The sequence below is a fragment of the Callorhinchus milii genome, unplaced genomic scaffold (assembly GCF_018977255.1).
Source record: "Callorhinchus milii isolate IMCB2004 unplaced genomic scaffold, IMCB_Cmil_1.0 Scaffold2, whole genome shotgun sequence".
NCBI classification, from domain to species: Eukaryota; Metazoa; Chordata; class Chondrichthyes; order Chimaeriformes; family Callorhinchidae; genus Callorhinchus; species Callorhinchus milii.
In genome coordinates this window covers 62,811,361-62,836,815 of record NW_024704743.1, presented here as the reverse complement: position 1 = coordinate 62,836,815, position 25,455 = coordinate 62,811,361, and the positions used below count along the sequence as shown (strand labels likewise).

General features: G+C 38.0%; 1 protein-coding gene across 2 annotated transcripts in view; it reads right to left on the bottom strand.

Annotated features, from left to right (window-relative positions):
* erp44 (endoplasmic reticulum protein 44) overlaps nt 1-25,455 on the bottom strand; it is a 49,202-nt gene that overhangs the window by 8,894 nt on the left and 14,853 nt on the right. For both annotated transcript variants that reach the window (XM_042345476.1, NM_001292502.1), the window contains 8 exon segments: nt 17,194-17,266; nt 15,635-15,674; nt 12,566-12,681; nt 9,677-9,861; nt 7,300-7,415; nt 4,460-4,517; nt 4,143-4,259; nt 432-543 (listed from right to left, as the gene is read on the bottom strand). In XM_042345476.1, coding sequence (XP_042201410.1) covers nt 432-543; nt 4,143-4,259; nt 4,460-4,517; nt 7,300-7,415; nt 9,677-9,861; nt 12,566-12,681; nt 15,635-15,674; nt 17,194-17,266 — 817 coding nt within the window.

Below are 25,455 nucleotides of genomic sequence, written 5' to 3'. Positions count from 1 at the left end.
GTTCTGTCCGATGTATATGAGTCAGTTGTTCATTCAGATAGATTTGCATTTGTAGGTTTCAAATTATTCAGTGAGTCAGTGTTTACTTACAAAGGCCCAAGAGGCCTTATTCCTAAAAGCACTTTAGGACATTGATCTTTCATGTGGAGAACAATAATGCCATTTACTGGTGAGGAGAGCAGAGAAATTGTCTTAAAATAGAAATACCATATTACCTCTAATTTCTGATGAGAATTGCACCTTGAGTTGTGTTACAAAATAAAAACTCCCGGTATTAACACACTAAATCATAATTCTTTCCCATTAACCTTTAAATGTAAAGAAGTCAGAAATGGCTTATACCACTTAACAGTGTACGTTAAAACATGTAAATGGTTGTTACTCAATAGAAAATCCAATATAGTGAGTGGAGAAAAAGCAAAGGAAGTTACCTTTCTCGCTGATCAACTGTCTTGCAACTTCATGCTGAAATTTATCTAAGCTTTCAGTGTCTTCTTTCAAATGAAACAGTATAAGGAATGGAAGGCCTTCTTCAGTCAACTCCTGAGCAGCAAGATAATGCAGATTCATTGGAAATGTTACATTATCCACACTACAGTATTAGTATTAGCTTTTTAAGTACATGCATTTCAATCACATAACTATAAAAGAAGTTCATGTATTAGATGCCATTAACACTACAGAATCAAATAAGTGTGTGTTAAAACTAATTGTATTCTGTCTCTCATACCAGATTGGTTTTAATACAATAATATTGTGCCATCACTCTAGATCAGCATTTCCCAAGCTAAGAGCCCAGGCTGGCTTCAAGCTTAGGATGTGTTGACTGGAGCAACACTTCAAGATACCTCTCAATTATCCTGTGATGTCACACTCTGCTTAAGAAAATTTCACTCTGATCCCTTAAGCATAAAATATTCCATGGTTTAGAATGGGGGTGAGGAATGAGAGGGGAAATGACCAGAAGCATTGTGTCAAGGCACTGGAAGGGCAACGACAAATCAATTTGAGAACAGATTTCCATGCAATAGTCATCATTCAACTTGGGTGAAAATACTGCTGTGTATGGTGGGGGAAAGGCAGTATGTGTGTACAAGATCGATTTCAGGGAAATATATTTATAATGGAGATGGCAGGGTAGTTACTCTGCAAAATAAGCTGGATAGTTTTTCATGCCTGTAATAGAATCTTAAATAATTTTACTTTTTAAAATGTAAATTTTAATTTAGAGAGGGTCAGGGAAGATCAATATTAATAGGCTTGTGTAAATAGCAGATAATCATCAAATCCGTTCCAAGATGAAATTATAATGTTTTGGTTAAAATGCAGGATATGTGGTGCACGGGTTTGGTTTACAAAACACAAATCAAGGTAAAGGGAATGGAGGAACGCAGCAGCATGCCTGGGCTGGAGCTGCATCAACAGATATTTTACACATGTTGCTAAGCAGGTCATCAAACTGGAATGAAGCTGGATCTTAAGCACCTGCCTATGTAAACACAAGCATCCGTTTAAGCCACCAGACTAGAACATGGCTTTAAACAATAGAACACTGTTTCTAAGGGTTAGTTGAGGGAAACCTAATTTCACTGTGGGAAAAGTACACTGGGAAGCCTTCACACTGAATGTAACATCTGGCATCTTTTTAGCATATTGGTATACAAGACATGCTGAACAAATGATCACTTCTGATGTTAATATGTGTTAACACTGCTTACTATTCTATCTGCAAACACATGGCAGTACAAATGTACAGCACATAGTATACTATCACAAAGAAATTCAGAACCAGTATTCTTCTGTTCGAGAACTTGTCAGAAGTATAATAACTTACAGTTTTCATTACCCAGGTCATTGAGGAAATGTAATCAGAGAATCACAGACACTTCACAGCACAAAAGGAATCCATTCATCCCAACAGCCAATCCTTCCCCAGCAGATATCCAAAACCCATTCCTCTGCTGCTCTTTTGCCCTCACAGTTATTATTTTTCTTAAATATGTATCCATTCCCCTTTCAACACAGTTACACATTTGGCTTCAGCACTCATTTGTGGTAAGGTATTGTACATTCTAACAGGCTTCAGTGATTAAAAAAAGTCATTTTTCTGATAATCCTCGTCACATAACTGAAACCTCTGTTTTATTTCCGAAGGTTGTGGGTTAAAGCTCCACATCTGCACTTTGAAGTTAGTCTAGGCTGACACTCTAGTCCAGTTCTGGGGAGGGGGGGGGGAGGGGTGCATCGTTGGAGGTGCTATCTTTTAGATGAGAAGTTAAACTGAGAACCTGTCTGCCTGTTCAGGGGTCAGAAGGGATTATCTCCCAGTGTCCTGGCCAACAATCCCCCAAATAAAATTGATCATTCATTTCAGGGACTAGAGGGCATCAATTCAAGATAGTTAGCAAATGGGAAGGTCAGGAGAATTTTTTCACGCAGAGTAGTTAGGATATGGAATGCTTTGTGGTAGTTAAGGCAGCATCCATATCAGCTTTCAAAAGGGAACCATAATAATAATCCTTGCATTTGATATAGCGCCTCATCACATCTTCGAGACGTCTCACAGCGCTTCACAGAATATACTGTGAAGTGAATTGACTGTATATTCTGTGGGCGAAACATGGTAGCCAATTTTTCACAGCAGTGTCCTACAAACAGTCGTGGATTGAAATGACCAATTTATTATCATTTTTGTTGTTGTTGAAGAAATGATTACCTCCGGATAAGTGATCCGCCAATCGACTAACAACCGGGTTTCTACTTATTGCCAGGTAGGCAGAGGTGTGTGGAGTAAGGAAACTTGCCCATAGTTTCTCCCTGCTGGGAATTGAACCCAGGTTACTCGCTTGCGAGGCGACTGCTCTAACCACTGAGCTACAGGACTACAACTAAATAAATACCTAAAAGAGAATACTACAAGGGGCTTGGGGAAAGGGCAGGTAAATGGGACTGAAAGGTTAGCTCTTAAAATAGTCAATGCACACACGATAGGCCAATTGACTTTCTTCTGTACACCAAATTTCAATAGTTCTATACTTCATGGCTTTTTATCAGATATTACTGTGAGCAAATTGTCTGCTGTGTTTGCCTACAAAATACAGTCATTATATTTTACAATAAATCCTGTGAATTGTGTCGACACATCATCCCCATTTGAAAGGCATTGTATCAAATGTAAGGATTATAATTTTTTATTCATCTTTTGAACGTTTTGAGCATACAATGCTGAACTATTCTGAACATTAAAATTAAGAATGTTTTCCTACAAACCCATCATACCCACAATATGCCCAGGATGGCATATCTCAGCTTCATGTCTGACCCTGAGAATGTGTCCACACATCTCTGGAATCAAATCTCAATCTTCCTATTTGTGGAATGTTTCCTCAACTGAAATACAGCACTAATCCCCTGTCTTGGACTTTAGCAAAAGGTAATAATGATTGATCATATATTTTTTTCTCAGGTTTCCATGGCAAGTTGCAACACAGAACTCAGGGATCACTGAATCAGGAAATGAACATTCAGATCCACATCCCATCACTCCAAGGCACAGCATTGCAGTGGCCTTCATTAAAACATTAGTAGCATGGTTTAATTACTGATTCTTACAGTATATACCATTATGTATGAAAACCACATGGAGTCAAAATATTAAGCAGGACTTTGTCCCAAGCTACAAAAATCAACTGGTTTGTTTGCAATGTACTTTTGTAAAATGAGGACTGGTAGCAACACTGAGCAGCAAAACCTAGTCTGTCTCTGCAGTTCTCCCACACTGAGCTTTATTCTCAGAGTGCTTCTCCCCGGAGGGAAGGAAGTTTTTTTTAAAAAAAGGACTCAATTACATCACTCACACTCGATGGCAGGTTACATAGCTGTATTGGTGGATGCCTGAAGCTGTTCACCCACCTGTTTCCTCAGTTAGGATTGGTGTATAATGTGCGTTAGAAGGGGAATGGGGGAGAAGAGATTTAGACAAAAATGGATATTGAGAAACAACTGTAATACAAATGTTTTCAAATGGTTAGATGTGAATGTCTTTCCTCAAATTTCAAGTGCAGTGATTGACTCAGGACTCCTCACTGATATAAATCAGGGCATTGTATAAATAGTTCTTTTCACAGCCAACTTGGACTTACCTCACCATTTTCAAAAGTGATTTCTCTAACCAATGGCACACACTTATCCTGAGTCCAGGCAAACGACAGATCAAAATTATTCAGCGAACCCAAATACACCATGTCAGGACTGTTCTCCTAGGGGAAAGGAATAAAACATGTTACATGAGGTTAGACAGAACCAAATAATATGTCAATTTTGAATTAACCATGAGACTGATTGCAATGCAGGATATAATGCTTTTAAAATATTAACAGGCTACTGTATACAAATATTGATTATGAATTTCAAGTGGTAAAGAATACACTAAATATGACAAAAGGGGCTATGAACTTACCCCAATTGGTTTGTATATTACGTTATCACCACTGAACCTCTCAGGTTTTGCAACACTTCTAAAAAAGGAAAAAGAACATTCAAGAGATATTACTCAATAAAATTATCTCATACAATACTTCTATTCTGTAATAGAATTATCTGCTGCAAGTCAATAGGACAGCTCTTTATTATGAAGGGTCACTTGCAGTTGTGATCACAGTTGTGATCAGTTCAAGGAATAAAGGACAGTGTGAGGTGAATAGCGATTGTAGTTTCTGCGGCTGCAATTCCTGATTCCAAATAAAAGTTACATTCTATCTGTTGTTCAAACACAGAGCTTAAAACACCCTGCGTTTTGATCGGTTCACCAGGAATGGTGGAGAACTTACTGGCATTGCTTATAATTGGAAGTAAAGCTTCAGCTGGGAGTTTATACAGTATCACAATTTATGTAAAAGACAAGTGGACCACAGACTTACAAAAAGACACACACAAAATAATTCTATTGTTGGCACAAACTCAGCCCCCTGAGTATGGACACGTTCTACACAACTGTCTTGCTCAGCTCGGGCATCTGCGTGGACAAGATTAACGCTATAGGATTCTCACAGAGAAGTCAGGGTTCGGATATAATTCCGAGGCTGTTGTAATTATGAAGATGGAATCGGACTGGTGGTTTTCCACTGAATTTTAATCAACAGAGTCTACAGATACTCAGAGTTGGTAGATTTTACTGTTATTAATTCTTGTTTGGTGATGGACAGATTGGTGAAAATATTAACAATAACAACAAAATTACATTTATAGAGCACCTTTCACGCTGGGAGGACGTCCCAAAACGCTGAACAGTCAGGGGTCGGGGCCCGAGCATGGGGGAGGGGTGGTGTATGGGTGAGGGAAGGCAGAGAGGTGGGAGCGCGACCAAAGGCACAATCGAAGAGAAGGATCTTGAAACCGGCCTTGAAGGAGGCAAGGGAGGAAGCGAGGTGAAGGGAACATGGGATGGAGTTCCAGATTGTGGGGGCAGAGAGGCTGAAAGCCCGGCCACTGATGGTAGGGTGGGTCAGGCGTGAGACATGGAGCAGACTGGAGCCCGCTGAATGGAGGGAGCGGGCAGGTTGGTAGAGAGTCAGCAGGTCAGAGAGGTAGCAGGGGGCAAGGCCATGGATGGCCTTGAAAGTGAGGACGAGGATCTTGAATTAACGAGTTTTTCAGTGGTTAAAAATCTAGATGTCAGCCTTACATTTTCCTTTATTCTTTACTTTCTGCCCTCCGACCAATTCTCCTGCCCTGTGGCCATATAATCATGTCGGGAAGATGTCTCAAAGCACGTCATAGTAGTTTACAGTATTTTTAAAGATAATGCGACAATATAAAGAGAGAAGAGAATTCCTCCCAGGACCATGAACAACAATCTTGCAGATGAAATAAATCACCTTGTGGCCATTTGTGGGACTCTGCTGGTGTAGCATTTGCCGACAAAAGCAGTAATTTCCTGTAAAACGCTTACAAGGCTTCTTGACGTGCTATAGCACTATCCAAGTACTACTATATATATGTATAGTACTACTATCCAAGGTATTTTTCTTGTAAGATTACTTTCGGGATTCCTGCCACAAGCCGACATGAGGAAGTTTCTAAAATGGGTCTAATACAATTGATGTCTATGCTGATACAAGTAGTCTCCCCTGGCACAGAGATCAACATTTACTTCAACTGAACTTAAAGGAAAAAAAACACTTAAAAACAAAGCCAGAGACAGCATGATCCAGAGCAGATTCTCATTCCTAAGCACTGCGCTGCACACGATTGGACTGCCTATTTATACAAGTTAATTTGCTGCAAAAAAGTCTTGATTTTTGTTCTAGGGAAGTGTATAACAGCAGCTGCAAGCGACACTTAATTACCAGTTCTAAATACAGTGTTATTAGCTGTCACTAATCCCATCATGTCACCATAATGAACTGATTAGTGTGCAGAGATGTGTAAAGATTTTTGAACATCTAGAACCCTAATTTATTCTAACCCTTAATCAACACATCTTATATTAATAAATGTAAATAAAGGCAGAGATTCAACCTGCATGTTTTTCCAAAAGAAATGTGGGTATTGTCAAAGCTGCATCACGCAAAAATGGGGCTGAAAATACAGCAGTCACAAACTGGAAGTCGCTGCTCTAATTGCAAATCGGATTTGTGACTGAAATGGCACATTTTGGCAACGTGACAGGCGACAAAACTGATTTGTGGCTAATATTTTGCATCCTGGTGGACTCTTTGAACCAACCAAAGGGCAGGAAGCAAAATACCTGTCACAAAATAGGCTCGTGCTTGAGAAAGCAATGTTTTCATCAAATTTATCAGCGAGTTGCATAATTTCACTTTAAAACAAACTTTAAACCATTTATAACAGTGACCACTGCATTTTAAATACTAAGGTCTTCTAAACTACTGATTACAAGGCAAAATATTTGGAAATCATTGCAGCACACTCTGCTCAATTTAAACTATTTAATGTTTTTAAAGCCAACATTTAAAAACTCACGAGATGGTAAGTATTTACAACCATTTCCAAAATGGAATTGTACTTTAAGGCCAAGGTGAAGCAGCAAATAGGAACTCAGAAGGAAGTGATGAGAGTCATAGGAGGATTCACTTGCCAAAGGGAAACACTGGAAAAACGTTCCAGCTGAGCTGTTCTCGTGCATCTCTTATGGACTGCTTACAGAGCAGCATTGGAGTCGGCTTGGAAAGGATACATGACTTAGCAGCAGAGGAGATATGAAGCAACATCTGTATTTTTACATATGGTCCCATAATTCCTGCCAATACAAAAATGTGAATATCAGCTCACACTTACCCAAAAGCGGCCTGAATGACACAATCATCCCGCAATATATTGGCCACTTTTTCAAAGGTTCTGTAGTTGTCTGACTCTCTTTGTTCAAAAAATCCAATGATGTTACGTTTGCTGCGCTGTAAGACAAAGCAACAATAGTAATGGATTGTTCAATCAAAATACCACTCCTGGCAACTCCGCCATCCGGCCAGCACCACATCTGAGCTAACCTGGTTTAAAAAAGGTAGCAAACTATTTACATTTTAAATTCAAGCCAAATCTCACAAAGATATTTGCATTTTCTGAACTGACCACACAAGAGGATAATTGCAGATTGAAATTTCTTCCTGCTTCATTACAAAGGAGTCAAACTATAAGTGAGGTGCAATTTCAGAAATCAACAGCATCACTTCAAAATCTCTTAACCATATAGCTGTACATCTCCAGCAAATAATTTTAATGCCCAGTCGTGGTTAGTGTATAGACTCGACATAAAATTTATTCTGGCTAATAAAGTATTGGTAATTTTAAATGATTGAAGTTTCATTACATGTCTTTAAATAACTGATTTCTAACATTGTCCTCCAGTCCCTTTAAACAGATTTTGATGATTTTACAACTCCTTCAGATTTTGTAAAGTAACAAATATTACTACACAACAAATGATAGGCTGTTAATGTGGTTAAAATGTACTTCACCATTTACACAAATGCTAGAAGTAATAACAGGATTACAACACTTTCAAGAATTATCTAGCATGTTCTTTAATCCTTCAGAATGCAGTGCTTCTATATAATTTTTCTGTGTTTAGCACAAGAGGTGGTCGTGACTAACCTCAAAACATTCTGCCATGTATGAAAATTATCCTCCAGGTTTTAAAGAGTTGAATTAAAAAAAATCATTACTATAATCTGCAGCTAAATACAGGGTGACCAAAAAGTCGTGATAACTACCCTATTATCTAAAAAAAATCATTTTTTAAAGGTATCATTGTAATGGTCTCACGACTTTTTGGTCACCCTGTACAAAACTGTCCTTCTAAACAGAACAATTGTATTATTACACAAGGAGCACAATTAAATATTGAAGATAATCATTGTGAAACATTGTGGAGCATCGCAGATCAGATTTAATTTGCTCAATTAAACAGATATTTTGACATCCTCTACTGAAGTAGTTATTGCTGAACCTAGGACTGCAGAACCTAGGACATGCATGTGAAATTGGGGTCTCCTGAAAGAATGCAGGTGAAATAATATGTGATTTCATAAGTAGTAGACATTAGAAGTGGATTACGGGTGCGTGATGTGAGCAACAAAACAGCTAATTTATTTTACTCATTTATGCTTAATGACCACTAATCCTGACTAGAGAAAAGAGTGGTCAATGTCCAAAATTAAGAGAAGCCCTTCAAACTACATTCGAGTGCACCAACCACCTTAGCGAGTTTCATTAAAATACTGGTTTGCTTTGAGACAGAATGGTGTGTGGGGTCTAACAATTACTAACAAAAAGAAACTGTTCCCACAAACCAGGCCAGCTCACTTCAAGCTGTCAATTTGCTTCTCACTTGCCAAACAACAGCCCACTCCCACATTATCAGGTCACTTTCTACAAACTGCACGTGGGAAGTGACGTTACAAAAAAACCGATGACCTGCAAGTCGGCGACATTTTAGAGTGGAATGCTAGTTGACATTCTGCTCGCCAACCCACTTTCAGCACACATGCAGTAAATACATAAGAACTGAATGATGATTTTGCCCCGTTATTACTCTTGCTGGATTTTAAGGACACCTGTTGTAACATTATATCAGTATTATTTTGTATTACCTTACTATACCCAAGAACTAGGAATTGAAAATTATTGAATTGAAAAAAAAAGTACCTCATTTTTGGAACACTGTACAAATTGTAAACGGGAAGGAAGTTAACGGACGTGAACACATGGTGCATTACTACAATACTTAGCACACTTGAAAAATAAATTACAGTTGATTAGAGACATGGAATCGATCCAAGAAACCCAATCATAATTTACAATAATAGCTATAATAAGAATGTTTAGGTGGAAAGAACTCAGGAAGTACGACACTATACTGTGGATGTTTCTACAGCTTTAGCTGAATGCATGCATTATGGAATTCATCAAATTTTTGCGTTAACAGCACAGCTGAGGATGATTGGTGCACTCATATTAAATTTAAATTAGCTGTGAGAAAGATAGCCCTTACTTGTACCTTTAGAAAACAAAGTTTAATATTTTACCCTATACAATTACTCAAATGAAACGACCATTTCAAATGAGTAAGAATGAATTTGTCACAGATTTGTTAAAAACACATCATATATCACTGCTGAGATTTGAACTAGAATGCAAGTTTTGTTCTTAGACTTACATCAATTGTTTGCAATTCATCGAGACTTTGGATTTCGTGAATAGGATCATTTCTCTGTTGTTTGATGAAGTCTGCAAGTGCCGTCACTGATCTCTGACCTCTGTACTCTCGCTTCATCATCATCCCATTCCTGAACAGTTTCAGCGTTGGATACTTACTTATCCGGTACCTTTGTGCTATATCCGCTGTAAGAGCATGGCACAAGAAAAATAACCAGACAATTGAACATATCTGAAGTTACTGTAACATACAGTGTGAGACTGATGCACAGGATACCCCTGGCTATGCGGACCCTGCATATCCAGAATTACCCAGACCAGGTCTGAAAAAAAATTCAGCGATTCTAAAGTTCAGCCCGTGTTCTCAAACTCCCACCAGCCCATGTGGTGCCAAAGCTCGACAATGCACCAACAGAGATGCATCACCTCAATGGTGAGTATAGAACTATTGTTATTTTTGGGGAGGTTTGTCTATTTTATTTATTTAAAATTCATTAAAAATTTTTGCTATAAGGATTAGCAGTTAGCCAGATAATCCGGTTTGCGGACCGTATCTCTCCCCCCTCATTAGTCAGGGGTTTAGTGGACTTCAAACTTACATTTCAAGAAAAAATGTTCTTGTGATGACTGATGCACTGATGAGACAACAAGGCAATGAAGCAATAATAATTTATATTTTATATAGCAGTTTATTATTTTGAACATTTTTAAATCACAGCACATGCATGACAAGTTACTTTTGACTTACGTAGGAAAATCTGAAAGCTAATCTGCATAAAAGCATCGAGCCACATGACCAATGGACTTGAAGCTGAGAACCACACAAAATGCTCTAGATTTCTGGAACCACAATTTATGTTGCTGGCTCTTTCCTTCCTTTGTGGAACTCGTTCTCAAATACAAGAAAGGCTGCAATATTGGCAGCCAGAATTAACACCAGCCAAGGATTCTTAGAGAACGCTGGACGATTTCAAGAAACAACAACAACAACTTGCATTTATATAGCACCTTTGATGTCATGTCGGGAGGACATCCCAAGCCACTGGAAGAAAACTCAGTGCTCCAAGAGGAGAAATTCTCAGTTGAAGACCTGTGTGTCCACTTTGCTATAAATTGAACGAGAGGTCTGTTTATCCAAGGTCTGTAATATGATTACCAATGAGAGCTCCATCTACCTGCGATATTCGCCTACAAAATAAATAGTAACTATATTTTACAGCCTATCTTGTGATGTTAAAGAAATCTTCCTGATATGAAAAGTGCATATCAAATGCAACGATTATAAGAACAAAATGTAATCTGGAATTTAAAAGGTTGTGGTCCATTGCCAGAAGACATGGCAATCTTCAACCATCACTAGATAATTTTAGAACAATACATGCATTGCCCCAGTGCATTTAAAATACTGTACACAAAATAAATGGAGGGCTGAAAAGGAAATGCTGAAATCGGACGAAAATGTCAAAATTCTGAGCACAATTTCCAGGCTCTAATTTGAAAAAGACCTTCAGTCTTCTACAGAACATGATTCAAGCTGTGCAGATTGCTGGCACGTAAGACATGCCTCCCTGCATATGTCAGAAAGACAATGCTTCAACAGCTGATATTTATCTAAAATATCTACACAGAGAAATCCTGTCCCTGTGTGCAGGAATTCAAATGCAACCACTTGCTGAAATCAGGGTTGCTAGAACATGCATTATGCTAGGGAGCATCTGTCAACTTAAGATATCCCAATACACTTTCTCCAAACATTTGAGTTTCAAAGACCACAAGACACATATGGGGAGACATCTGCCATTGTACCACCAAATACGTGCACCTCCTTTAACCCTCCCCCCAAATGGAGTTGATGCTAAGTGGGTGAGACAAGGATAGGAATTACGGAAAAATATAGAAAGTCATAACGTTTAGGAGGAATTTAAGAGGGAGGATAAAACATGATCCTTAAACGAATTGAGTAAATAGGAAAATTTAACTGCAGCAGAAAGCTTGTTAATTTTTCCGATTTCTCAGGAACACAAGAGAAAGTTAATTTCACATGTCATGACTGCTTCCAATCCATCACAAGATTGCACCAAAATTAGATCCCATACTGGAAGGATGAATTTAATTGGTAAGACTAACTGCTATTGTTCATTTAAAATAGCAGCTGAAGTACCATTAAAGCCTTGGTAAAAGCACATATGGAACTTGATGGAATTTGCGACTCGTACAGAGGGAAATGGCCGGATGTACCTCGGATCAAGGCGAGGACATACCCAAATTACATTTTAAATACCAAATAAGATTTTCTTCCATTTCACATTGAAAAGATATAATAGGAATGTAACGAGTATACAGGGTCAACGTCTCTAAGGATAATCCTGGCAAAAGCAGACAGCTAAGGCTGTCATTCAAGGCACAATTTATGGTCAAAATCTTGTCTAGCTTACCAGTGAGACTTTTAGAGGTATACATAATAATAATTGCCTTTCATGTCATCAGGACACCTCAGAACACTTCACCGGATTCATTTTAAAGTGCAAGCACAGGGGGTTTTGTAGGCCAACATGGCAGCAAGTTTACACAAACAACAATGAAGTGAATGGCCAATTTTACCTGGGTATTGCAATTTCTGAAAACCTCCTTATTACACTATTTCTCACCATTATTTGTAGCATGCCTCAGTTTGCTGTACAGTGTGCAATGCAAATGCAACAAAGCAAAGCTTGTAAAATTTGCACTTTAGCTACAAGTGATCAGACTAAAGCAAGTCAAATCTAGATAATCTTTGACAGTAAATTGACTATAAGTGCACCAATGAGCTGTGCCACCAGAATTAGTGTTAGCTTTTCCTTTGTGTTCTCAAGCCCATGAGTCTAAATATATTTGAAACCTGCTTACTCACCATGCTGGTCACAATCAACCCTTGCAAAAACCACTTGCTTTGCATCTGGATATTCATCTTTCACAATTGTGGAAGCCTCTTCAAAGATGGGATGCAACATTTGACTGAATCTGCACCTGTCAAAAAAAGTGAGAGTAGGTATAAAATGTTTATAGAATATTAACAACAATTTGCATTTATATAGAGTTGTCTGGGAATGCTGAGAAATTGATGCTGAGCCTTGGAGACAGGGGAAGGAACTGTAGTCGCTGTCCTAGAGGAAAGTATTCAAGTGCGATCTGAAGGCGGGCAAAGAGAGGTAAAGGCAGAGGGATTGATATGGAGATTTCTAGAGGTTCAGGGCATAGTGGCTTAAGGCACGGTCACCAATGGTGGAGCAAAGAGGTCAAGGGATACGCAGAAGGCCTAAGCTAGCCAAGCAAAGGAGGCAGGTTGAAAGGGGATGTGAGCAGGTTGTTCTGTATTGTATAGTGCTGCACAATAATAAAAAAAAATTGCTTAGGAATTTCAAGCTACCCTTAAAACCTTCACATAATCTAAAATCTTCACCTTCACAAAGCCACACATTGGGACTTCGAACTCACATGGTCTAGGTTGACTAGTTTTCCCACTTCCCGTCTTTCCAACATTTCTCATTTGCACCATTTCATTGCTGTTATAAAGCTGGTTGAAATTTTATGACACTGTAGTTTATAATAATACTTGCATTTGATATAGCAGCTTATCACATCAATGAGATGTCTCAAAGCTCTTTACAGGATATACTCTTTACAGGAAATGGTGCGTGGACGAACACAGCAGTCTCTCAAAAGCCATCAAATAAGAGATCAATTTTATCTGCGGAATTGTTGGCCAGGACAACAGGAAAAACTCCTTTTTCTTTTCAATGATTACCCTGGGATCTTCAACAGCCACCTGGACAGGCAGACAGGACCTCGATTTAATATTTCATCCGAAGGACAGCATCTCTGACAATGCAGCGTAGCCCCAGCACTACACTGAAGCTTCAGCATAAACTATATGGTTCCAAGTCCCATTTTGAGTGCTTGAACCCCCAACCTTGTGACTCAAATGAATGTGCTACTAACTGAGACATGTTGACACCTTTATGGATCTCAACTACTGCTTTTAACTATTTTATTTCCTTGTAATATTATTCTGCCCTCTCAAATATTTGTTTGAAAAGAGTGCTAATATCAGATATTCTGGTTTGAAGGGATTTGATCTGACCCACACCACAGGTATGTTAATCCAGTTTCTCCACACTACTGCAGTATTTGAACACGCATGCTACAGCATTCAAAGGATGAAAAAGAGTTTAAGTTAGTAGTCAATACTGACAAGGACACTTGCTCATTTCTTTCAAACTTCCATTTGTCCACGTGTACAACACTAAAGTAGTTACAATGCTGGCAAATGGTATTCAATCACATGTTTCACTTACTATTGATGATAGCAGTCTATGACTGTTAAGATTTAAATCAAATAGCATGAAAAACAAAGTTTGTATTACAATTTAGTGTGTGTTTATAATCAAATTTAGTGTGCAATAACTTAATGCAAAGTATTATTCTAAACACGGACATCCAAACCACATTATATGCACATTGTTAACAAGAATAAGTTTCTATTGATTTGCAGAAAAAATGGTTTACAATTTACTTCAGTTTTTTTTAATGGTTTTGTGATCAGTCAATATAACCAAACCGGATCAAAAGCACTAAACTGAGAAAAAGCTAAGATGGATTGAAAACCAATCCTTCCAATGACGATCTTAACACTTTTACAAAGTAGATACCAAACTCATCACATTTATAAAAAAAACTGACTGCTGCACTGTTCATGAGACTGGTATTATACAATTCCAGTTATTACATTTCCATTTGCAATTCACCTCTCTTCTTCCCGAAACAGTGACTCATTCAAGGGCATACAGTATTTTCACATGTCACAATCATTTTTTTAAATCAGGAGAGTATTCGATAACAACCATCAACTTTTATGTGGCTACATTCCTGAGGTGTTACTGCCGTGACATCGTTTTTTCAATAGTACTGTCTGACCCTTCTTTGAGTTGTATACATTCTACTGCATCAGTATTGGGAAATCAAACACTCCCATGCTAGGTACACCAATGTCAATATTTCTGTCATCTTATAGGACTTACGGCTTGCTCAGCAGTTTTGTGCAGTTGATCCAGGTTCACCAGTAACTAGCTGAGAGATTACCCAAACATAGGAACAGGAGAAGGCCATTTAGTTGACTGAACCACCACTTTTATTAGAAATAGGCAGATCTTTTAATCCCATTGCCCTGCCCTTTCACCATACCCTTTTACACCTCTACAATCCAAATATCTGTCATGGTTTTAAACGTTTCTATCAATTCCCCCTTCTACAGCCTTCTGGGGCAGAATATTCTACATTTTTATAAAATTCTATGTGAAGAAATGCTTTCTGACCTCAGTTCTATCAAGGGAAATAGTTGCCCACACATTTAGATAATGACCAATTCTTTCCCTTGGTAGAGCCAAGACAAGACAGATACCAAGCCCAAAATCATTATTTTAAGCACCTCAATCAAATCATCTTTTAACCTCCTTTGCTCCAAGGAATATAATCCCAGTCTACCAAGCCTCTTATTATATCCAAGCCCTTTCAACCCGGATGGAGTCCTGTAGCTCAGTGGTTAGAGCACTCGCCTTGCAAGCGAAACACCTGGGTTCAATTCCAGGCAGGACGAAACCTTGGGCAAGTTTCCTTACTCCACATGCCTAATATTAATCCCTCCAAAACCAAAAACAATAATAAATTGGTCATTTTCAATCCACGACTGTTTGTGGGACATTGCTGTGTGCAATTAGCTGCCTTGTTTCACCCACAAATATATAGTCAGTTCACTTTACAGCATATTCTGTGAAGCTCTTTGAGACGTCGGGAAGACATGAAAAGCGCTATATCAAATGCAAGGATTATTATTATTATAGTAAGGGGTATTAGCTAAGTCAATTTCAGAAGCTTTTACGGGTAATCATGCAGGGTTAGAAATGCAGCTTTTATATGTACTTACCAGTCAGCGTAGAAATTGACTAGTGCAACATCTGCATTGCCTGGAAGAAAAAAAAATTACATTTACATAGATTTAAGATGAATACAAACTCAAAAGCATAATTTTGCATGCTTGATTAGATTAAACATGGAGTTAAAGTACTACTTTTATTAAAGCAATACGAAATCTAAATTATATAGATGGACACCAATTTAAAGTTGTACTGTAAAAAATTATCTAATTAACTATAAGTTGGAAACTGCTCTCGCATAAATGTGTCTTGTGCAAACATGAACAAGCCATGTGGAAATTGCAAAGGATCTAATATTATATTATTATTATAATATTTAATGGTGCAGCACATCAGTGCTGTATCTAACCACCGTGGTCGGTATCTAACGAACGTTCTTGTCTTGAATAAAGTGTCTGAATTCTTCACAAATGGGAACAAAACATTTCAATATTGTGGTCTAATAATATTGCACCTGTGCTCCTTCAGTGATCTGACCACAATGTGGCAATCTCAAGGTTTAGATTGCCTGGCTTAGGACAAAATAAGAAGAGAAATATCAGCAATGTATTAACCAGATACTTTTGCAATTAAAGAAAATAATTGTACAGGAAACAAAAACAATCAGGCAGATCTCTTCTCTTTCTAGGTTCATTCTATAATGTTCCAACCTGCTGTTTTGAACTCTTGTGATGTTCGCCAAATAAACTACATTATTTTGGAAAATTCCTCATAGCAGATGACTGAACTTAAAGAATCATTGATCTGAGTTTTGGGAAGCTTCAAATTACTCATTCAATTTGAGGTGAGAAAAAATATCACCAGTGTCTGTGACAATGACCAAGGAACATCTTAATCCAAGCATGTTCATACCAGAGTATGAACAGTTTGGAAGACTTCAACTCTCTGGAAGACACAATGGAGCCATTATTGTTGACCTCTGGGGATTTTCTTTAAACACGCATACACGACAAACGCATAATGCCTTGATTTTTTTAAATTAAAAAAATTGTAACACTGAGCAAGATCTCCTTAAGAACATGATCTTACTGATTCCAATCACAACACGACTGGTGAAATTAGCACGCCATTTAACAATCTAGTAAAAGAAAATACGAGAAAGTCTCATTCAAGCTTAAGACAAGTGCACATAGAAAGCTGACCAGCTCGCTTCCAACTTTTTATTGCTGCCAACATCAGACACAGGAATGGACTTCAGCATGATTTGGTGACCAAGAAATTGAACATGTTTTTATCATGTGTAAAGGCAGCTGGAGGTGAGACAGCTTTCTGTGCGCATGGTGACTACACCCTATTACTTTGGATTGGATGGAGGGAAATACAAAAAAAAGGCAAAGAAAGTTTCAATCCAAGCATGACACTGTGGAAAGAGATTTGCTGAAGTAACATACTTGCTGAAGTGTTGGGATGTTTGGTCACTCACTTTGCAAAATTGCAGATTTTGAGTAATTCAGCCAATGACTTATAAGACCAAAGTTTAAGCATCTACAAGCCTGCCTCCTATTCTAAAGTTGAAGTAAAAGCTACATAATTTTGAAAGAGCACTTACCTAAGATGTCATCAATATTTCCACTATCAAGATTTAATATTTCACTATGAGCTGGAGTACTAAACCACATGGCCTGAAAGAAAAAAAAGTACTTTAGAATGACAGAAAAAGTTAAAATTATTTTATTTATTAGGGATTGCAACAATCATTTACAACAATTTTACAAAGTGACATTAGCAAAACCAAAATAGATATTTTTGAATCTTCTTGAAGAAAGTTCTGGAACGTTATTACAATATAGTGAATATAAATGACAATGCACCCTTTCACTTCAGGCTAGGATCTGTTCTTGGGGAGTCAAAGTAACTAACGACATTATTAGATGCTTCCGCATTAACACTTAGACTTCCAGTGGCAACAGGGAAATTCCAGGCTTCCTGTACTGTTCATTTTTTTTTACCTTTTTTTAGTTCATACATATGTTGTAATAAAGTATTATAAAAACAAATAACTTGCATTTATAGAGTACTTTTCATAAATGACAAGCGCAACTTTATTACTATGATATTTAACCACCTTGGGATGTCCTCCTGTTGTGAAAGATGCTATGTAAATGTTATTGTTTTGTATTATTTCTATATTGTTTAAAAAATTAAAAGTTAATAATATTAAGCATTACTTCTGCTCAACAGAGGTAATGTTTATAATCATATTACAAATATTATTGTACACTCCTATACTCCAGTTGGACCACCCTGGTCTCGGTACAAACAATACTGGGACAAAAGGTATTTTTGTTTAATTGACTGACAAGCACTACCGAATGATGCTGCCACCTGAGTTCCAGAATTGTAATGAGGAGATAAGATGGTCAGTTCAGCAATCAACCTTTGACGGGATTGTCTCATATCTGAGGCCTGTAACCAATGGGCCAATTCTCTCATCTGGCACAAAATCACCCAGAAATAATTCACCTGAAATAATCTATTCTTGAATTTGGGGGTCATTGCAGCATATATTAGAAAGCAGAAAAACTGAAGGTCTTTATCAGCTCTCAGTAACAGATATAAAATGTAGTGCTTTCTGGAATCAATTTGTACGCTTGTTAGTTTTAGTACTGTGCTTTAGAATTATTTTTTAAATATTGCAGCAATAAAACTTGTTGGTAATAGTTATTTCAAGAAAGTACTGATGCTACAATCTACACTGATTGCACCTTATTAAACTTTTTTTTTAAAAAAACACATGCTTAACTAGATTGATTAATTCGGATTTTATCCGACGTACTGTTGCTTGGAACTCAGATTTTGCATAAGTCATATTAAATGTTATGGTCCCGACTGATACAAATTATGTGAATTTTACTGTATTATATACTGGTTGGCAGTTGGTGGTACCCTCGCCTCAAAGTAGGAAGATTGTGGGTTCAAGCTCCACGTAAGGACTTTGAGCGCCTCCCTCAATGGATTAAAGTGATGCGTGCAAAGGGAATCAGAAAGATTTACCAACTCAGAAATTTCACACCCAAAACTATTAGTTTACATCTATTTTTGTATTAGAAATTAAAACATTTGCAGTAAGTGAACTTTACTGATGGTAAATGTATCTACTCTTGATATCTTCCAGGTCTCTAAATTCAATCTGAATAATCCTGAAATAAATGAAAGCTCTGTAACCACCTACAGATTGACATTTCAAGAGCTCGGAAATGCTCAGCTAACATCACTGTTGGATCCCATCAGGGATCACCTCCGGGGGACAGAAAAGAACATACCAGCTCTTTCAGTTTTATGCACGACAATTGAAGCTAGGATTTGTATTATAAGGGTAACAGCCAGAACCATAACAAAACAAATCTGAAGTCTTAATTGGCACATGTGCCTTTTTAAACAGTCCAACCAGAACTGTGCCTCTTACTGAGCCCAACACAGTTACAGAATGGGGAAATCCAAGTTCAGGCTTATCATATTTCACATGTATAATTCCAGACCTTAGCTCTGCCATACTGCAGATATTGAAGACACCAGGCATTTCTCAGATGGGAAAGGGATATTACACTGGAGAATGCATTGCTCCAGAAGACTAATTGAAGTGCTTAAGAGGGTGATAGATGCATTCATGGGAAGTAAGGATATTTAAAAGGTAAATAGTGAAAAGGTAAGAAAATGGTATTAAGAAATACAAAACTGCCATAAACTAATAAAATAGAGAAAGCCCATGTGAGTTACTTCAAAATTAAGTTTCTAAAGCCACCTTGAGTCACCTAATCAAAATTTCACCCACAAAATATAGTCAATTTACTTTACAGTATATTCCGTGAAATGCAAGTATTATTATTAGTATTTACTCCCAGACTGCACCAAGGGAAGCAATGCATGGGATTTAGAATCACGTTGACCATTCACCTCTTTGCTGCAAATAGTACACAGCACAGGGAGGAAAAGCCTTTGGGAAGACAAGTTCCAGTTTCCCATGAATGCTCCTTTTGAGTTGATCTGATAAGAACTGACAGCTGCAGAGCAAGTGTTTAGCACATGATTCTCGTTCAGATAGTCCTGTGAAAGGCGAGGAAGTAAATATGTTGTTTTGGCAACACATTCTCCACACTAACTTCATCTGCGTCAAAACCTCAGCATTGAGACAGAACAATCCCTAGGCAATTCAAACAGACATCAAAAGGTAATTATAAAAAACTCCAGTGGGATGAAACATTGCAAGAGAGAAACCTCCAGGAAGCTTGGGCCATTTAATGGCCTGACCTGCTAAGTACCATGTTAAAAAAAAGTCAGACCATCTAGGAATATTGGTGTCCAGGGCAATTGGTGATTGTGGATTTTTAAAAATAGCTCATTTTCCAGATGGTCCAGTAACTCTAGCGAACTGCACTCCTTTATAAGCAGATAAACAGTACTTGCTGATTCACTGAACCAGTAACTATTTCAAATGTTTGTTTATAAAATCCTGCTCAACACACACTATCATCTATTGTCCAAATAAATCAATTGATGGACCCCTACCATTAATGATAGTGATTTGTCACAGCAAACCTTGTGGAAAAATTACTGGATTAAATTGAAGGTAAAATCTGGAAAAATCATACTTCCCAAAAGCCAGTCATTAAGCAGGAAAGAATGAAAGCTCTTTTCCATTTCCTCCATCTCTATTATACATCCACTCCTGTTCTGTAAATTAGCGAGTCAATCAGAGAGAGCAGTCAACCTGACTCACTTTGGGACTTTGAACCCAAGGCTAACACTCTAGTGCAGTACTGGGGAAGCGCTGTGTTGTCAAACATGCCATCCTTCGGTTGAAATGTTAAACCAAGGTCCTATCTGCTTGTTCAGATGGATGATAAAGATTGTGGCATTATTCAGAGAGAAGTGGCTATTCAGAGAGAAAGGAATTTCTCCTGGTGTCCTGGCCAACAATGCTTCAAATACAATTGCTCATTCATTTCAATAGCACATTGCCGTGCGCAAATTGGCTGCTTTGTTTGCTCAAACTCTACACTTTACAATAAATCTTGTGAAGCAATTTGAGATGTTTTAACAGTGTGATAAGATGCTATATCAAATGTCCAGGGCCTTGGAAATTCCTCCTGATGTGATACACACTATACATGCAAATCGGTATTGTACCATAAATGCAAGTACAGTATTATTATTAACAAGACTGAGAAAAAAAATCAAACAAAACATTCAGCTTGAAACTCCACTTAATCTTAGTGATTTTATTGTAAAACCTAAGACAGCGCAGAATTGTGGAGCATTTTAAATTTGTCTTAATTTGAATAACAATGCTTTTTTCAAGAACTGTGTGAAACCAACTTCCAAATTAAGTCTTGTTTTTTTTCAAATTTTCCACACTTCTGTGCCAGTTTATATTGTAAGACAACATTCAATTACATGATAAGATGAGGTGGAATCTAAGGCCCATTATTTATCACATCCTCCCCATCATCATTATTATTAATAATCATTAGCCAGATCAGGTGACCAAATTTTGTGAATTTCTCTGATCGGCTTCAGTGAGTATATTATTAACTTATATTATGCTGTTTTTCAAAGTGTCTAACTCAAACTGACTGGGTGTTGAGAGTACGTGTGTAAATAACTCCAAGGACTGAAAGCGGATTGTGGCTTTACTACTGTTTTTCAGCGATGCATTTTCAAAAGTAAATGCATTTTATTATTAATTATGCCACAAGTGCACAAAACTAAATATCAGTGTATTCCAACTGTTCGAATATTCAAAATGCCACTGTAGTCTGGAGAGAGTTAAAGAGATTTGTACAGTAACAACATTGAAATAAACTTGTTTTTGCAATGTTTAAAACATAAAAATCATGCCCTCTAGTGTGCAGCAATGTCAGCCTGTAACCACAGATTACACTGTATTAATATTCTCTTTATTCCCTCCAAGGCATGGTTTCAGTATTGCTGTCTTTTACTGCAGCTTGGTCTTCACGCTGCAATCTAGCCACATAATAAACTTATACTAAGAATTATCAATTTAATATATCACTTAATTGTATTATTCAAATTCAGCTGTAGTTTAATTATAATAAACGTTAGTTAGTTCCACTAATAGTACAATAATTATAGTGTGTATGAATATGGAAAGCCAAGCTTCATTTCAGCTCCTCTATACCATTCAGTTTACCCTTACCTCAGGAGCAGTTTTTAAATTGACTTGGTTAGAAGCAGATACATGCTGTGCTGTCAATAATGGAGCAATGATAGGAGTTCTTCTGATTCGAAGCATATAAAAATTCATATCATGCAACAGAGGTTTTCACTTCTAATGTATGGTGCCTGGGGGATATTAGTAATCCACTCTCCCCTTGGCAGTATTTCTTCTAATTAGCATTACATCTGGTGCACAGCCCAGCTTAATAACAGGGCTAATTTCTGGTAAATCTGTTTTCATCTGACTTTCCTTCTGCAGGGAGATGCCACAGCCCCAAAGCAAGATACTCTTCCACCGAAAAGCAACTTTTTTTTNAAGAACCCACCAGTCATCTTCACAATCCTAATCCAGATTGACATGTCGAAGATACTGCCGTGAGCTGCAAATCCGCAGGAGTCCATGCCTTGCTCAAGTCCTTGATGCACTCCAGCTCCTCCACATGCGCTAATCGCGCTGTGCTTTGGGATGGAGGATCTCAATCTCCAGAGGCAAGTAATAGACCTGCATTTTCCTGTTGTCTGCCAGTTTAATGTAATAGTCTCAGGAGTAATACGCACTGAAAATGACCCGAGTTGTTACAGCAACCCCTGAAGTTTTGTTTGAAAGCCGTCAATCAGCATATAATGCACTATAATTCCTTGAAGCATTTTAACAAACAGCAGGGCTCTATGAGAACAGAACAGCGAAAAAACATAACAAATGCAGGTGCCACACCAAAATATCTGTTTTCTTCCAGTTTCATTTATCAACTTAGTAGTAGCATGGAGTTTGGTTGACCTAATTACCGAAGGTCAGCCCTCTCGGACCACTTGAAGGAATTCAGGGTTATTAGATGGGATAGATGTGACAAACAAATCTTTTGGGAAAACGGATGGGTCGGTTAGATGGACCAGAGATCTATTCCTGCTTTGAAACTGTTCCCCTATTACTGTCTGTTGCAAAAGGCAGCATCTCTGTTTTCAAAGAACTTTAATCACCATTATTCAGCCATTCTTAATAGTTCTAAACTAGCGCCATCTGTCCCACATGTGAAGCCAGCGTGAGCCATACTGGTTGAAAAAGTTTCTAATATTTAACTGACGCGCATTTACATACGAAAAGAGTAGACATTAGATAAATAAATAATAATTCTGCATTTGATAAAGCACCTTATCACATGTCTCAACAGGATATACTCTAAAGTAGATTGACTGTATTTTGTGGGCAAAACGCAAGTTATATTCATTCAAAATACATGGAAACAGTTTGTGTGAGTTGTCTGTTTAATGTACACATCTACGACATGTACCAATTGAGTGTACTAATTTTGTTCGATAAATCAGATAAGTATGATTTAAAGACTATTTCAATTGAATATATGAAAAGACCAAATTTTCACCACATACATACAATGCATTTAAATAGGTATGCATGTGTCTTTGTAAGCAAATTGGCAGTAGAAATTATCTGAGACACATGCTTTCTGCTGAAGCTGAGGTGGATGTATACTTTGGAGCTTATATTTTGTTTTTAAAAATGCAAGAAAATCACAGTTGAGGATGGTGGGCGGGAGGGGGATATGGAATAAGATTGCAAAAAAGATAAATTCAGTGCAAATCGGAAACAATTTTGGAACAATGTAATCTCAAGCAAACAAACTGGATCTAACAAAATAGTTGCATTATTGATACACTGGAGAGCAGATTATCTGCATGAATTCAGATTAGCCCCAGTGCATATAACAAAACCGTGTGGATAAAAGGTCATTAATTAAAATCAAATTCAGGAGGAACCTTTTTTTTTGTTGATTAACTCTCACCAAAACAAACAGATATTTGTCAGTGAAAATCGGTAAAAAAAATAACCAACTTGAAGGAGTGGAGTTCTGTCGTGTGGTGGTTAGCACTCTCACCAAGCGAGAGGACCAGGTTCGATTACCAGGTGGCCGAAACCTAAGGCAAGTTTTGTTATCTTGCCTCTCTTTACCTAGAAGTAAAGTAGGAACCCGCTTGTTAGTCGATTGGCAGATCGCTTTCCGGGAGTATTAATCACTCCAAAAAAAATAATAATAATTTGATCATTTTTCTTTGTGGGACACTGCTGTGAGCTACACTACACTTTACAGTATATTCTGTGAAGGGCTTTGAGACGCCTCAACAACGTGATAAGGCGCTACATCAAATGCAAGATTATTTATACGACTACAAAGTTTCTTATAAACTGTTTTTTTGCTCGTAGCCAGACTAAATTCAGGAAGAGAGTAGCTGAATTGTCAGGACCTAGAAATCACAGCATGACAACATTCAATCTAACTTGTGAAATTATTCAAGCAAGGAAACAAATTTATGTACTACACACAAACCTATTCAATATGAAGGGGGACCTTTACCAACATAGAATGAAAGTAAATTAGTAATTACTAGTAAATTATAAATACTGGTGAGGAAAAATGTACATCTATCAAATGCCGAAATGAGGTATTATAAATTGACAAATTGTATAAACCGAAAGGAAGATTAACAATGCATCTGAGGAGAAAAGCATTTTTTGGGTTGAATACAAGTCTATACAGGAAACAGGTGAAATAAAGTGCTGTTATGGAGGTGTGGGGTGGGGGTAAAGAGAGGAGTAAGGGAACCAGAACTACAGGCAGAAAAGAGCAGCAAAGCTGAATCACAGAGAGAAGAGTTATGAGGAACTCGATAAACTAGGCCTTGAACCTGAAAATTGTGTGTTGCAGAAGACCTTATAGAAATATACAACAACAAAATTCCATTTATAGAGCGCCTTTCACGTCGGGAGGACATCCCAAGGCGCTGCACAGTTGGGTCGGGACCCGAGCAGGGGGAAATGGTCAGGGTGAGGGGAGGGAAGGGAGGGAGCGAGCAGGGGGGAAATGGTCAGGGTGAGGGGAGGGAAGGGAGGGAGCGAGGAGGTAGAGAGTCGAGAGGGGAGCTGAAGGCACAGTCAAAGAGAAAGGTCTTGAGACCGGCCTTGAAGGAGGAAAGGGAGGAGGCGGCGAAGGCACTGGGGGATGGAGTTCCAGAGCCTCGGGGCTGAGAGGCTGAAGGCCCGACCACCGATGGTAGGGCGATTGGGGCGGGGGATGTGGAGCAGACCGGAGCCAGAGGAACGGAGGGTACAGGCAGGTAGATAGGGGGATATACAAGATGAAAGAGTAAAGAAAGTAAACCAGGACAGTATTGACAGTATTGACAATATTGAACTTTCAAATAACATTAGGAGAACAGTTGGTTACATGTTCAGAGTTCTAAAGGGTAAGTTTAGATCAGACACCAAGAAATATTTATTTACACGGCTGGAAACAGTTTCTTGGCTTGTTAAGACAGGATACATTCAACAAACAGCTTTAAGCTGCAATGGAAAGACGGTAGGGTGGATAATTTGGAAGGATGAAATCAAATGTGCTGAAGTTTTTTTTTCTAGAACTCTCTTGCGATATGAAACTGTATAATGCCTTAGCTTTCCAGCAACTAAAATGATTGCTTAGCGAAAAGCTGCAACATGTAGTCCCAGAAAGCTTCATATCCCAAACCAATGTCCTGGGTTTGGAAAGAAAACCATCCAATCTTCCCTTGATGAAAATTGCACACGTGAGCTTGACTGTAATGCTGTTCAATCGAAAGATCTGCC